The sequence below is a fragment of the Pelobates fuscus genome, chromosome 8, assembly GCF_036172605.1.
Source record: "Pelobates fuscus isolate aPelFus1 chromosome 8, aPelFus1.pri, whole genome shotgun sequence".
In the NCBI taxonomy this organism is placed as follows: domain Eukaryota; kingdom Metazoa; phylum Chordata; class Amphibia; order Anura; family Pelobatidae; genus Pelobates; species Pelobates fuscus.
This window is the reverse complement of record NC_086324.1, coordinates 150,807,740-150,820,489: the sequence shown is the minus strand read 5'-3', so window position 1 is coordinate 150,820,489 and position 12,750 is coordinate 150,807,740. Positions and strand designations below refer to the sequence as shown.

At 39.5% G+C, this 12,750-nt stretch overlaps 1 protein-coding gene across 1 annotated transcript; it reads right to left on the bottom strand.

Moving 5' to 3' along the window:
• Nucleotides 1-1,250: 1,250 nt before the first annotated feature.
• EIF3B (eukaryotic translation initiation factor 3 subunit B) lies at nucleotides 1,251-12,294 on the bottom strand. Its single transcript, XM_063430434.1, has 19 exons — nucleotides 11,997-12,294; nucleotides 9,742-9,934; nucleotides 8,747-8,866; nucleotides 8,570-8,627; nucleotides 7,736-7,864; nucleotides 6,899-7,056; nucleotides 6,572-6,703; nucleotides 6,418-6,484; nucleotides 5,808-5,854; nucleotides 5,503-5,713; nucleotides 5,309-5,381; nucleotides 4,889-5,011; nucleotides 4,695-4,773; nucleotides 4,452-4,590; nucleotides 3,381-3,506; nucleotides 3,200-3,277; nucleotides 2,910-3,015; nucleotides 2,415-2,528; nucleotides 1,251-1,774 (listed from the first exon to the last, which is right to left on the bottom strand). The coding sequence occupies exons 1-18, from the start codon at nucleotides 12,100-12,102 to the stop codon at nucleotides 2,431-2,433; spliced, it is 2,043 nt and encodes a 680-aa protein (XP_063286504.1). The 5' UTR covers nucleotides 12,103-12,294; the 3' UTR covers nucleotides 1,251-1,774; nucleotides 2,415-2,430.
• Between the last annotated feature and the right edge of the window lie 456 nt (nucleotides 12,295-12,750).

Sequence of the window (12,750 nt, the reverse complement as noted above, 5' to 3'; positions counted from 1 at the left end):
AAGTCTCCCTCTCTTTTTTCTGTACCCCTATAATCACATGCCTCAACAAAAATAAAGAATTTAAAAAAAAAAAAAATTAGATCACTTAATATATAGGTTTTTTTTTTTTGGTGTTTCCATTGTCAGCAGTGGGTTGGCAGCTAATAATTGATCTACAAGTGGGTAAAACTCAGTAGGACCTGCCAAAGATAGGGTACATTGACGTAGCAGGCTTATGCAATGTATGATCATATAATGTAACTCAACCCCCATTATTTTGCCTAGATTTAGTGTTTTAATAATAATAATAAAAAAAATTAAATCTGTCAACATTGAAGTTGCTGTCAAGTAAGTGAGTGCGCTGTATCTTGTGCATTGTATAAATTGACCCCCAGCAGCACCCCCATTTATGCATGCTTAGGTGAGTGCAGCCAGCCCCCTGGTTTCATAACCTTCACTACTCTCGCCAGGTCAGATTGCGCATGTGCTCTAAGCCGGAACAACGTCCAATTACAGGCTACTCTATGAATAGCCTGTGACTGGACAGCAAAATGCCCCTGTGATGTCAGGATGGGGTACGGAGCTTCACACAGAGCTGGCTTCCAGGTAAATAAACTTTATAACTAATGTATCTAGTTTATTTAGAACCTGAAACTGCCAAAAACGGTCATAGAACCAAAAAACTACTACCAGAAAGTGCAAATAACTGCGCTGAACATTACACACAGCTGTGTGACATCCCACAATTCCATGCAACTAGGATGCTACAGCTGCATTTTTGGCACAGGCACACGTATGTGTAGCCACTCACATCCAGTGTGGTAGCCTTATTGGAAGTGGAGGCCATTTTCTTTTTTTCAACCATATGTTAACCTACACACTAGCTGGAGATTCCACTATCATAATGTAAAGATTAGAAGGTATAAGCAGCTCAACTTAAAATGGTCAGTGTCAAGCCCTCTGACTTCCTGTATGATGGATACTGCTCCCAACATCACATTCTAAAATATCAGGCAAAACCTGAATAGCACAATTAGAGTGGGTCCATTAAAATTAATATATACTGGGTTATTCGATAAAGTGTGAATAGTCAGGAACGCAAAGTGAATTTGATGTTAGGTCACAATAGCCAAAATTTAATACTATGGGGCCTAAAATTCAAAATGCACTTTTATTTCCTGACCGTTTATACTCGAGTGAATAAACCTGTAGTGGAGATGTAAGTGGTCAAACACGTGTATTAGTGTAAAAAAAACAAAACAAACCCATCATTTCTGTTTTTCATTCTTTTTTACTTTAAATTCCATATTAATCCCACAAAGTTGCAATCTGAATGGAGGTGGATACAGTCCGCTATAATGCTGGTTCAGTACACTAAAATGTGCATAAAGTCGACTTGTTGGTTTAATATTTTTCCGCCAGCCAGAACAGTTCACTCTCTGTTTTGTGTGGAAGTACAAAAAGCTATTCTTCATTAGTTGAACCAGAGCACCTTGAGCTGCTAAACACCAATCCAGGGCATCACGGACTGGCCGGGTAAAAACCAGCGATGGGGAGTGTGTAGATTTCATGGTTTTGAAGCCAATGATGATCAGGTTGCGATACTTTGAACAAGAGTTAATAATTAATAAAAAGAAGTGCTCTTTTGTAAACTCTTCAAAAGAAGACTAAAAAGGCACAACTTCATTAAGGAGACACGCAACGTCCATTCAAGGTCGCAGATGAAGGAATAAAATAGAACCTTTGGCGGGTTTTTTTGGACTCAGAAGAACGGTCACTGCTAGATGAGACAAGGCTGTAAAATGATGCAAATAAAAATATAAGTCAACAAAAATAAACAGATTTATTCATAAACCTTCCAGCTCAACAAGATCATTGTGGACATACAAGAATAAACAATCTCCAACTACTGTGCCCTTGATCCTTTTACAGCTATAAAACACAGACAAAGCACCACAGCTATCCCTGGAACTAGAATTATAGATTCCAAAAACACACAGCTTTACTATCGAGAACCTTACGGAAACCATTTGATCCTCTCGCAGAGGCCAAGCTTATTTGTGGTTACAAAATGGCTGAATTTGCAGTTCTATTTAAAAGGCTTGAAAAAGCCACTGAAAAACTCTGGTTAAATCTGGTGTTACAACTGTATTGTGCGTTTTTGTCACTAACGAAACATGGGACACAGCACCCAGCAATCCTTTATTTAGATTTTAGTTACTCCCCAACGCTTTTACCTATTGCTGACAAAACATGCCAATACTTGGACTGTTGGCACACTTGGCATTTGGAAGGGTGGGTTAAAAAACAAAACACTCACACCATGCTTTCTTCCAGTTTTTCTTTAAATAAGAATAAAAACCACTTCGACCGCCCCCCCCCACCACCAAAAAAAAATACATACACACTCAAAATACTGTCCATATGGAACTCACCGCAGAATTTACGGGACTACTCCTCCAGGGGGAAAATTTCTTCAGTACAAAAGAACTCAATCGTCTCCTCCTCCCAGTCTTCTATGTTGCTGTCCAGCTCGTCTGTATCCACACCTAGTAGTGTGGAAAGAGAATAATTAACACAGAGAATGATTCTTTAAGGAAATTAAATCAAAGGGCTCAAACTTCAGCCATATGTATAGCCTGAATCAAAAAGCAAGACATCAGTTTAGCATTAGCACTGCTCCATTAGGACACATATTAGAAGGCTTTCATAAATCAAGTTATTTTGACAAAGTACATGGATCGTAATTAAAATTTCCACTGATTTTAGACTGCTACAGGTCTATTTCTGCAGCAAATAAAGTGTTCATAACTACAGAAAAACATTTAAACAATATAGAAATGCAAGAAAGCTGCATCATTAGAATATCAGTACCAATTCCCATCATAGGAATAACCTCTTTATTGAGTGAAGCACAGATTAAATGTTACCTCGTAGCTCCAGACGTGCTTCTTTCTGATCCAGGTAAAGCTTCTGCGCCATCTCCCGATAACTCTTATACTCATCCATCATGGTCTTTCTACGTTCCACAAGTTCCTTTAGAAGGCAAAGAATACAAAATGTTAAAACGGTTAGGAAAACAAAACAAGCATACTATTCATGTCGCATAGGTCACTAGAGGGCAGTATACCCCAAAAAAACAATTTTCTGCCCTCACAACACCTAACTGAGAAGAAGTAAATGGAATAGGGAAAAATGTGCAAAACTACCGATTGCTTACCTTTGAGGCCTTGGACTGACTTAAACGATCCTTCTGCTCAAATATCTTTGAGTATTTCTTCAAATCCTTTTTGATTGTCTGGAAAAAAAAAATGTTTACACAAAAATTAATGCAACCTCTAGCTGGATGATATTCAAACCAGAAGAAACTAGACTGAATAAAAATTAGAAGCACTGCATACTTTTATTTCATCTGGGCTAAGCAAAGTCGGGGGTCTTGGCCTCCAGAGAAGTTGGCAGAACCTATCCTTGCTGTTCTTCTGAAGCAGACGGCCCTGGAAGGTCCATAGCCAGTAAGCATTATCCACCTAAACAGAGAGAAATCAAAATGTTATTCAGTACAAACCTCAGGCCTGCATAACAGAAACCGTACATATAAGCATTCATGCATACTAAGTGGTTATAAAGCCAGGTAACCACCACCCCCCCACCCCGGGTTTAATGACATCAAATAGCAAGAGTAAGGGTGACATCATGGGCTACTAATCACTTACTCTACAGATTAGAACTTCAACTTATAGGACACTACCAAAGTCTAAATGTCAATTTATCAGGGCTATTGGCTAAAATAAGAATTCAAAGAGAATTTCAAGTTTAAGGCCAGAGTGGCCAAACTGACTTAAATAATTTCAGCATTTCAAATACTTTTACCTTAAATTTGATAATCACTTTGAATTTTCACTTTAGTGAATAACCTTGTAATAAAAAAAAAAAAAACGCTGTATCTCACTGGCCTCCCACCAAACAAGGAGGCAGGTTCAATTTGGGGATGGGCAATGGAAACCAATTAAGGTAAAGGTGATGGAACAATTGCATTAGTTGCAAATTTTACAACCGCAAGTAGTAAGAGCTGGGTTCTGCAATGCTTAGCTAAAAAGAGGGGATTATCCAGGAGAATTTTCCATCTCAAGAATGAGTTGGCTTTCATTTCCAGCCATTGTATTTTAACAAAGCTCGTAATAACAGAACTCTAAAATATCCAATTAGAATGACATTTAACTCTCCCCTATCAGACACAGCAGTCCATGAAAATTAATCGTAATAAATTAGCAGAGCACAACCTATGAACTGTAATAGAAATTTTTGATTTCCTTATTTCCGTACTTCTTCAGCAAACAGGCTGTGAATTTGCACATTGACAGTACTAACCATCACGCAAAGCAATCTGGGATCAATGTACGTTCTGAGACTAGGTAAAACACAATAGAGGAAGTTGAAAGAAGATTTAGAAAGCAAAGTTTTGTAGGTCTTACTTTGTGGCTCCACCATGACACAGATGTCACTACGTAACGGCCCGTTGGATCCCATTCCACATCGGAAGCTGTATAGTGCTCGGCAACGTTCATTATGGTGCAGTCGGAGGTGTCCACAAAGGCTAATGCACCATTCATGCTGGAATTTAAGAACACTTTGATTAATTGTGCAACATAAAAGCTTTCACACTTCCTAGGTTTTATTTCAAATCCAACTGTACACAATTATAATAGTGTGCTTACCTTCGCAAACCAGCCAAAACTAAGAACTGACCCTGGGGACTCCAAAATATTGAATTAGCCTGCTGCTTGTCATAGGTTTCTGGTGTGGAAAAAAAAATAATTTAAAAAAAATACATTCTGCACCCCAAAAAGGGAAAAAAAAGTTTGGTATATAAACAGGATTAATAATAAAATGTTAAAAAAAAAAGCCTTACTAATAAGATCAATTTTGCCGTTGTTTTTCACATAATAGAAAGACACTGATATTCTTGGGACCTCTCCATGCAGTACAGCAAACTTGCTTCCATTTGGTTCCCACGCAAAAGCGATGATGCAATCTAAGAAGACAAACCATTTACGAAACGAAAGCTAAACTGCTGAAAATCATGCAAGGTTAAGTTCACTCAGAGAAAATAAGCAAAAAGTATATTTAAGCTTCTAGCTACATTAAGGCACAATGAAGTCAAATCTCTCTAGGTTGCAGAGCAAACAACTGTTCCAAACTCTGGTAGAAAAGATCCAAAGGCATTTTGACAGATAAAGAATACTCAAATATACCAAAGAAATAAGCCAATTAAATTATTTAAGCATTTGGTTGGATATTGCAGTCAAAGACAACCAAGTTAGGTACTTGCCTTTCATTTCTACCACATCGACAGGGACCTGCTTCTCTCTCATTCTGAAGATTTCAAAATTTGTTACTACGCCCTGTTCACAAAAAGATGGAATCAGTAAATATTTCTCTAAAAATGTTCCATACAAAAACAAGTTTTATTAACTACATTATTGTACCAAGGAGAACAAACAAACAAAACAGGCTGCTTTTTACCTGTGTGCCTTTGGGTGTTCTGTCGACCTTGACGCAGAGATAATCTCCGTTCTTTTGCCAGTGGAGCTTACAATCAACAACGTTAAAGAGATTCCTGACTCTGATCTCTTGTCTGGAAGGAAGCTGCATCAATGTCACTCTGGCAGGTATATCTTTATCTTCAGGTACCCAGAAGGCAATGATATTACCACCAGGAGACCACGAGAAGTCCCTAATAAAACAAAAAGCATGCCAAAGTGTCAGATAATAAGAAATGTGAACACAACTGTACAAAACGTTAGTTAGAACTCATAATAGCTGCTTACTTTATTCCAGTGATTTTCAAACTCTTCTTATCCAGAAGACCCATAGACTGGAGGAAGAAAAAAAAAATCCATAAGATGGCTAATAAATACTGTATCACGTCAAAGAAGCATCCAAAAACTGAGAACTAGATTTATTCATAGCAAAGTTATCATTTAACAACAATATGCTTAAAATATGAAGGGAAAAAAAAATGGTGGCTACGAGTGTCAGATCTTGAAAGAAGTTGAGATGAGGCTTAAAGCAGATCTATCACCATCTGATGACTTTGCATGATTTCAAAACTGGGATACTTCTCTACATACAGGTAAAATTAAATATTAAGAAGACAAACGATATAGGGTGGTGACAGCTACTCAAGAGATAACTTTGTGGGATGAATGGACTCAAACTAGGTTACTCACTTAACACCGAACTGTAGCAAATTAACATCTGAATGGCAGAAATAAGGCCACGACAGCTAATCTGGAAACATTTTTCCCCAAATCAAATATTCACAGATTGGCTATTTTATCCTCAATTTTGCAAACCAGATGTTATTGCATGTACAAAAGGGAGAGCGCAAATAATTTCCACAGAGGACGGTAAAGATACTTAACACTATATACTCACTGGAGTTTCATAGATACTGAGTGTATCTAGTGTCATTCGGGCAAAGAATTTGCCATCGTGACTCCACCTGAAGAAAGATGAACAGTTTGTTTAAAAACAAAAAATGGAAAAACAAAAACAAACAAACATGAAATTTGTTAATATTGTAACATACTTAAATATAGGCCAATGTGCAGAGCTTTCACAATGGAATCCTCTCTTCTTTTGCCCTGTGAGTGTGTCCCAAATAATGATGGCTTGGGGGTCATCTTCGGTGTCCATTAGAGGGCTAAATGTAACCAGATATCTGAAGGACAAAAAGATTATACGATTTCAGCACCCAGATAAACAGTTGGAATACTGTTTAGCCAAGACCTCTGGTGGCAAGGCAGGTGTTAGACAGGAAGATGAACAAGTAGCATAGGGAGACATCTCTACACAAGGTATTATACATATATCTAAATATAAAACACACAGAGCTCTCCTAGAACAGCGTACAAACCTTTCACATGGTGAGAAGTCAATGAGTTGGACCCCTTGATGGCTGAACCTCTGTATTTGCTTGAATTTCTCCCCTCCCCACAAGGCAATCCCTCTCTGGTGAAACGTGGCCAGGTAGTTGCCTCTGGGAGACCAACGAACGTATGTTTCTGTCCAACGCTGTAGACAAGTGAATTGGTTACAGTTAATTCAACTACTCAAAAGACAATTCCTTAGTTTGTAGCGGCGCTTGTCAGCAGCAGATATTTGTTAACAGTAAATAGACATTTTGCTAGACCCAGAGTCCATTCTAGTGTTATTACGCAAAGCAACTGTAAATATACCTTATAAGCTTGCAGGTTAGGGCAGTTACACTTCAAATGATTGTCTCATATGTAGCTTTTTAAAACCATTAAAATTATATTACATGTAAATACAATGCTGGTGCCCTCTACTTATTAACCGATTGCTTTAGGGAAATTTGACTTAAAATAGTGAGACTGGATGATTGCAACCCTCACAAGCAAAGTAAAATATACCAGACATATATCCCTGACAATCTGGCACCCCGAATGACAGGTTTACCAACTTATAAGCCTATTATTCATTAAATTTCCCTGGTAACCCTTGCAGTGTTTTTATTCCTTTAAGATGTGACTAGGTAGCTGAACTACTGCATTGTGAATTTAGATGCCTATTGAAGGTAGTTGCAATCATAGAAATCTTATTACAAGACTTTATGATGGCTGGTCTCACCAATATAGCACGTGGATTTTCACCATATATCACATATAGTATACTATAAAAACCAGGTTACAAAGTTTCCTGAAATGTTCCGCTTATATAATAAATTACTTACCGCTCTCTCCTCAACTGGAACAGGCTCTTTCACATCATTCCAGAAGATGGTAGTTCGGTCTCCTGATTCGAATATAACACTGAATTGATCTCTACAGTCTGCATCTTCAAGCCATGAACGAAGGTTGCCCTAGCAAACAGATTACAACTGTCAATTTACTCAAGTATATCACAGATAAAGCTGGTGTTTTACATTTTAAAAGACATTTCTGCATATTGTACAGACTGAATTGGTAGAAATGTTTAGATATTTTCAGACAAGTGTCCCCTTTAAGGTCTCAGTTGTGCATATGCCTCTTCTAACACACTAAGATCTGGGCTAAATTTATATTAGGACAGATCAGAAAGGATATCAGGTTGGGAGCAGGCACACAATGACATAGTAGTGTGCCAAAATTCCATAGAAATTTGACCTACGTCATACACGCAGCAAAGAAATTAAAACTACAAAAAAAAAAAATATTTCAAGCCAACAATAATGTGCAGTATACTTGGCATGACATGTATCAAACTATAAAAATATATATATATTTTATATATACATACACACACACACACACACAGAGTTAAACAAAAAAAACAAAAAACAAAAAGGGAAGGCCAATAAGGCCGTTCAGCAATCAATTTTGTCTATCTACACCTCCCATTATGCTTTATCAGACTATCAGGCAGGCAAATCATGGGTCTTGTGTTCTACCTTCTGGACAGCCATAATTTATAGGACCATAAGCGTACAACACTCAGCAAGTCAACGCTTCCTCTGTGATATGTAAACCGCAGTAATTTTATCCCTGAAACTCTAGTATGAACCAAGCTTTCATACTTGTACACTTACAAAGTCTTTAAAAGGCTGCTTCTCAGGAACATCCCACTCATCACCAATGACCATATATCTGTAAGAGAAAAGTAAAAATGTTTTAAAAAATATTGAAATTATTAATACAGTCAGAATAATATGCTTTTTTTTATTTTATTTTATTTTTTAAATAGAGGTGAAGGAGGATTCACTCACTTATCAAAGTCAGTGAAGAGATTCACGCGAAATGTGTGTTGCTTGTCAAGTTTGTAGCCATCGGCTCCCTTTACGGCTTCCTGCGCTTGAGTTGGCAAAGAGTACTCAAGAAAAATATACCTAACAAAACAAAAATACATGATTTAACATATGCAAGGTTATGGTAGAATACCCCTTTAAAGAAAGATAAAGGATGTCAGTAGTGTAACGAACAGAAAAAATAAATACCGTATATACTCGAGTATAAGCGGAGTTTTTCAGCACATTTTTTGTGCTGAAAAACCCCAACTCGGCTTATACGAGTCAATTTACATTGCCATAATACAGACTGGGGGTTGGCAGCGAGCGCTTACCTCTCCTGCAGCTCCTGTCAGCTCCCTTCTCCTCCGCGCCGGTCTGTTCAGCACCTCTGTCAGCTCCCAGTGTAAATCTCGCGAGAGCCGCAGGGTCATAGTGCGGCTCTCGCGAGACTTACATTGTGAGCTGACAGAGGAGCTGCACGGACCGGCGGGGAGGAAAAGGGAGCTGACAGGAGAGGTAAGTGCTCTCTGACAGCCACCCCACTGAACTGCCACTGGACCACCAGGGAGTGAGAGCCCCCCTTCCTGCCATGTATCAAGCAGGGAGGGGGGACGAAAAAAAAATAAAATAAAATATTAAAAATAATAAAAAGAAATTAATATAACAAAAAAAATTACAATTATTATAATTAAAAAATATAATAAAAATGCCCACCCCCCCATCAAGGCTCTGCATCACACTCTCCATCACACACACACTGCATTCATTATATACACACACTGTAAATAAAAATTCAATTAATATAATTTTTTTAGGATCTAATTTTATTTAGAAATTTACCAGTAGCTGCTGCATTTCCCACCCTAGTCTTATTCTCGAGTCAATAAGTTTTCCCATTTTTTGGGGGTAAAATTAGGGGCCTCAGCTTATACTCCAGTATATACGGTAGAAACATGTAAAGCAACATATCTTACCCCTTAGTAAGCCCATCACTATCGGGATAGAATTCATTTGTAATTTTCCCAAACTTGGAAAAGATCTTATTGATGACATTCTTGAGTTTCTCCAAGCGATCAGGACCAACCTGCGGTACATTATCCACCACGACTACAGAGTCTATGCCATCGGTTTCTTGTGGGCGCTCGGCCACAATATCAGAAAGCAGCTCTGGAAAAAGAGAGGGGTTAGGACACATTAATATAACATAATATACCAGTTCAAGAAAGGAAGGGAAGGGAAAAAAAAAAAAGACACCTTGCCAAGTCACCATGGAATACACATCTCATTTTCTGAAATTACCACTGAAGATTTTAATAGACAATGTTGGTATCAAATACTCTATTTTGTACAGACACATGGAAGCATTGCACAGAGCTCAGGGGCTGACAATTCCTTGTAGTGTTTACAAACCAGGCAGAGTTAAAAGCGTACATTATCAAAGAAAAACTTGGATAAAGAAAAAAATAGATTTAATTCTTGAGGTACCCACACTTTACACTAGTGCAGTGGTAGGCAACTGGAGACTACATCTCCCATAATGCTCTTATAGTTGTAATGCTGACAAAGCATCGGTGATATGCAGTCTACAACATCTGGAGTGCTGAAGGATGCCCTGCCTTAGATTTAACTAGCTGAATTGGTCCACACCTCATCTGCACTCACTTCATTCACACTATCACCACGCATCTTCTCTGTCTAAACCACAGAAGCTATCAGACACCAGTCATCACTTATTCACTCCAAAGGCAACCAACATTACACAGAGCACATTATCACTTAATGCCCAGTAGCCATCAGTCAATGAGGTGGACCTGCATTATAGGGCTTAGCTCAGAAGAGATCATGTAAGAACCAAAACAGAAGCTTCTGGCCAGCTCTCCTGGAAACTGAAGAGAGATGGAACGTAGCTCCCTGAGCATCCCAAGTAAGAAGCCAAACTGTTCTCAAATAATTTGACTACTTACACATGCATACCACTGGGCTGTACAATAATTAAACAAAGCAGACAGTATTACACAAATGGCATATCACCATAAAGGTGCATGATTTAACTCTTCAAAAAGGTATAATCTAAGAACCAAAGCAACATTAGCACAATAAAACAATTTTGATGTATACAACATGCTCTTGCAATCTCACTGCTCAGTTCTCTGATAACTAGGACTTCTCGCTTGCTTTATGCAGTCCTAACCACAACCCCCTATGCTTGTAACTCACAACCTCCCAACACATGCTGGTCTGTAATGATGATGGTACTTCCAGTGCAACTTTAAAAAAAAAAAAAAAAAAAACACACAAAAAGTCACTAACATGAATATGAAAAATATATTTTTTTTTATAGGACTATGGAAAATATGTATCCATTGACTTTCTAGGGAAACACTCACAATATTCAGTTCCTGGTATTTTGTTAGCAGCCATATTCCTTTCTTGTGGGGTCTGCAAGCCCTTGTCATTGTGTAATAACCATATGATTATTCACTATTGTGATCGTCACACCTAATTACAGCTGCTACTACATGTGGGTGGTGCTCTATGGACTACACCTAGGCCTAAGCCACTCATTCACAGCCTGAGACTTTGCTATAGCATAGCCCCAGCATGCTGTAGCAGCTCAAAAGCATGCAGAACTGAAAATCCTTTTGTGTTTTGTAATTATGAAAGCTGGCTGGGCATCTTAGGAGTTGCAGTTCTACAACAGCAAGGCGCCTGTATTTCAGGACACCCCTGCTCAGGCACTGCAGGCTTTCAAACAGTGCTGATTGTAGTCCTTCCAATTCCCATATCAGCCATTAGAGGCCTCATGTTTCCCAGGGGCCCAGAGAGAGCCCCAACCATTTCCGACAGGGTTACAACGCCCATTAAGAAAAAGCGTGATGAGAGTTGATCCACTAGCCTCCAGCTAGCCATCAGTTGCCTAACATGAGCCCAGAGCTGGGAAATGGGCTCTCAGCTAGACTACAAACCACATTATCCCCAGCATGATGGGAGTTATAGCCCACGACCCCCTTTTTAGGGTACCCATTACCCCCACCCCCCTCAGCAGGACCCCAAGCCCCATTATCCTCCAGCATGATGGGAGTTATAGTCCGCCCCCCCCCCTTTGGGTACCCATTACCCCCACTCCCCCCAGCAGAACTCCAATCCCCATTATCCTCCAGCGTGATGGGAGTTATAGTCCGCCCCCCCTTTTGGGTACCCATTACCCCCACTCCCCCACTGCTCTCACCATCATCGTCCACATCATCCACGAAGTCCTCCGGGTCGCTGAAGGAGATGTCCTCCTCGTCCAGCTCCAGCTCGCCGTCGGCCACCATGTTGTCGGTGTCCTGCATGACCCAGCACGGCTCAGGCCGCCTCTGGGCTCCTGTGAGTGGATGTGCGTGTGTTCCTGGGGGTACCGTCCGATGTTAGCGCAGCCAGCTCTGCTCACAGCCCGACACGGAGTGCAACTCGAGGCTCGGACGCTCTAGCAGGCCATGTGCATGGAACCGGCGGCTGGCGGAAAAGGAGCGAACCACCTCCGCCCAGGGGGGGAGGTCACACCTTCAGCTCGGCGTCTTTAACTCCCAGCGCTTCACAGCAACCGCCACATATTAACATAGTCAATAAAACAATAGCCCCACGGCCCGCGGACTCTGATTTCCTATATTATCATGTTTATAAGCACCTTAACATGAATGTGAAACCCTCCCCCCCCTCTGGGAGATAATGGAGTGATCCAACATGGAGGAAGTTCCCCCTTCCATTTTGCTGAGTGTTAGAGTAGACTTTATCTCCTTAAAGGGGCAGTGTCTGGGTTTTTAATGTAGAAAATAAAATAAAAATATATGTTAAAGTTGGTGTGTTTGACCCCCATCTGTGTAAATTATTGTGCACATCTACATTACTCATAGTCTAACATGGGTGACTTTAAAAATTGTTTTTTTATATATATTATAATATTTCTTAATATTTCTTTATTTTAATTTTATTTTTTAAAC

Coding starts and splice junctions, on each gene's coding strand:
- EIF3B (XM_063430434.1), bottom strand. CDS start 12,102: ATGCAGGACACCGACAACATGGTGGCCGACGGCGAGCTGGAGCTGGAC. Junction 3,507..4,451: donor TGTCATGGTGGAGCCACAAA/GTAAGACCTACA, acceptor CTCTCTGTTTAG/GTGGATAATGCTTACTGGCT. Junction 3,016..3,199: donor GTCAGTCCAAGGCCTCAAAG/GTAAGCAATCGG, acceptor TGCCTTCTAAAG/GAACTTGTGGAACGTAGAAA.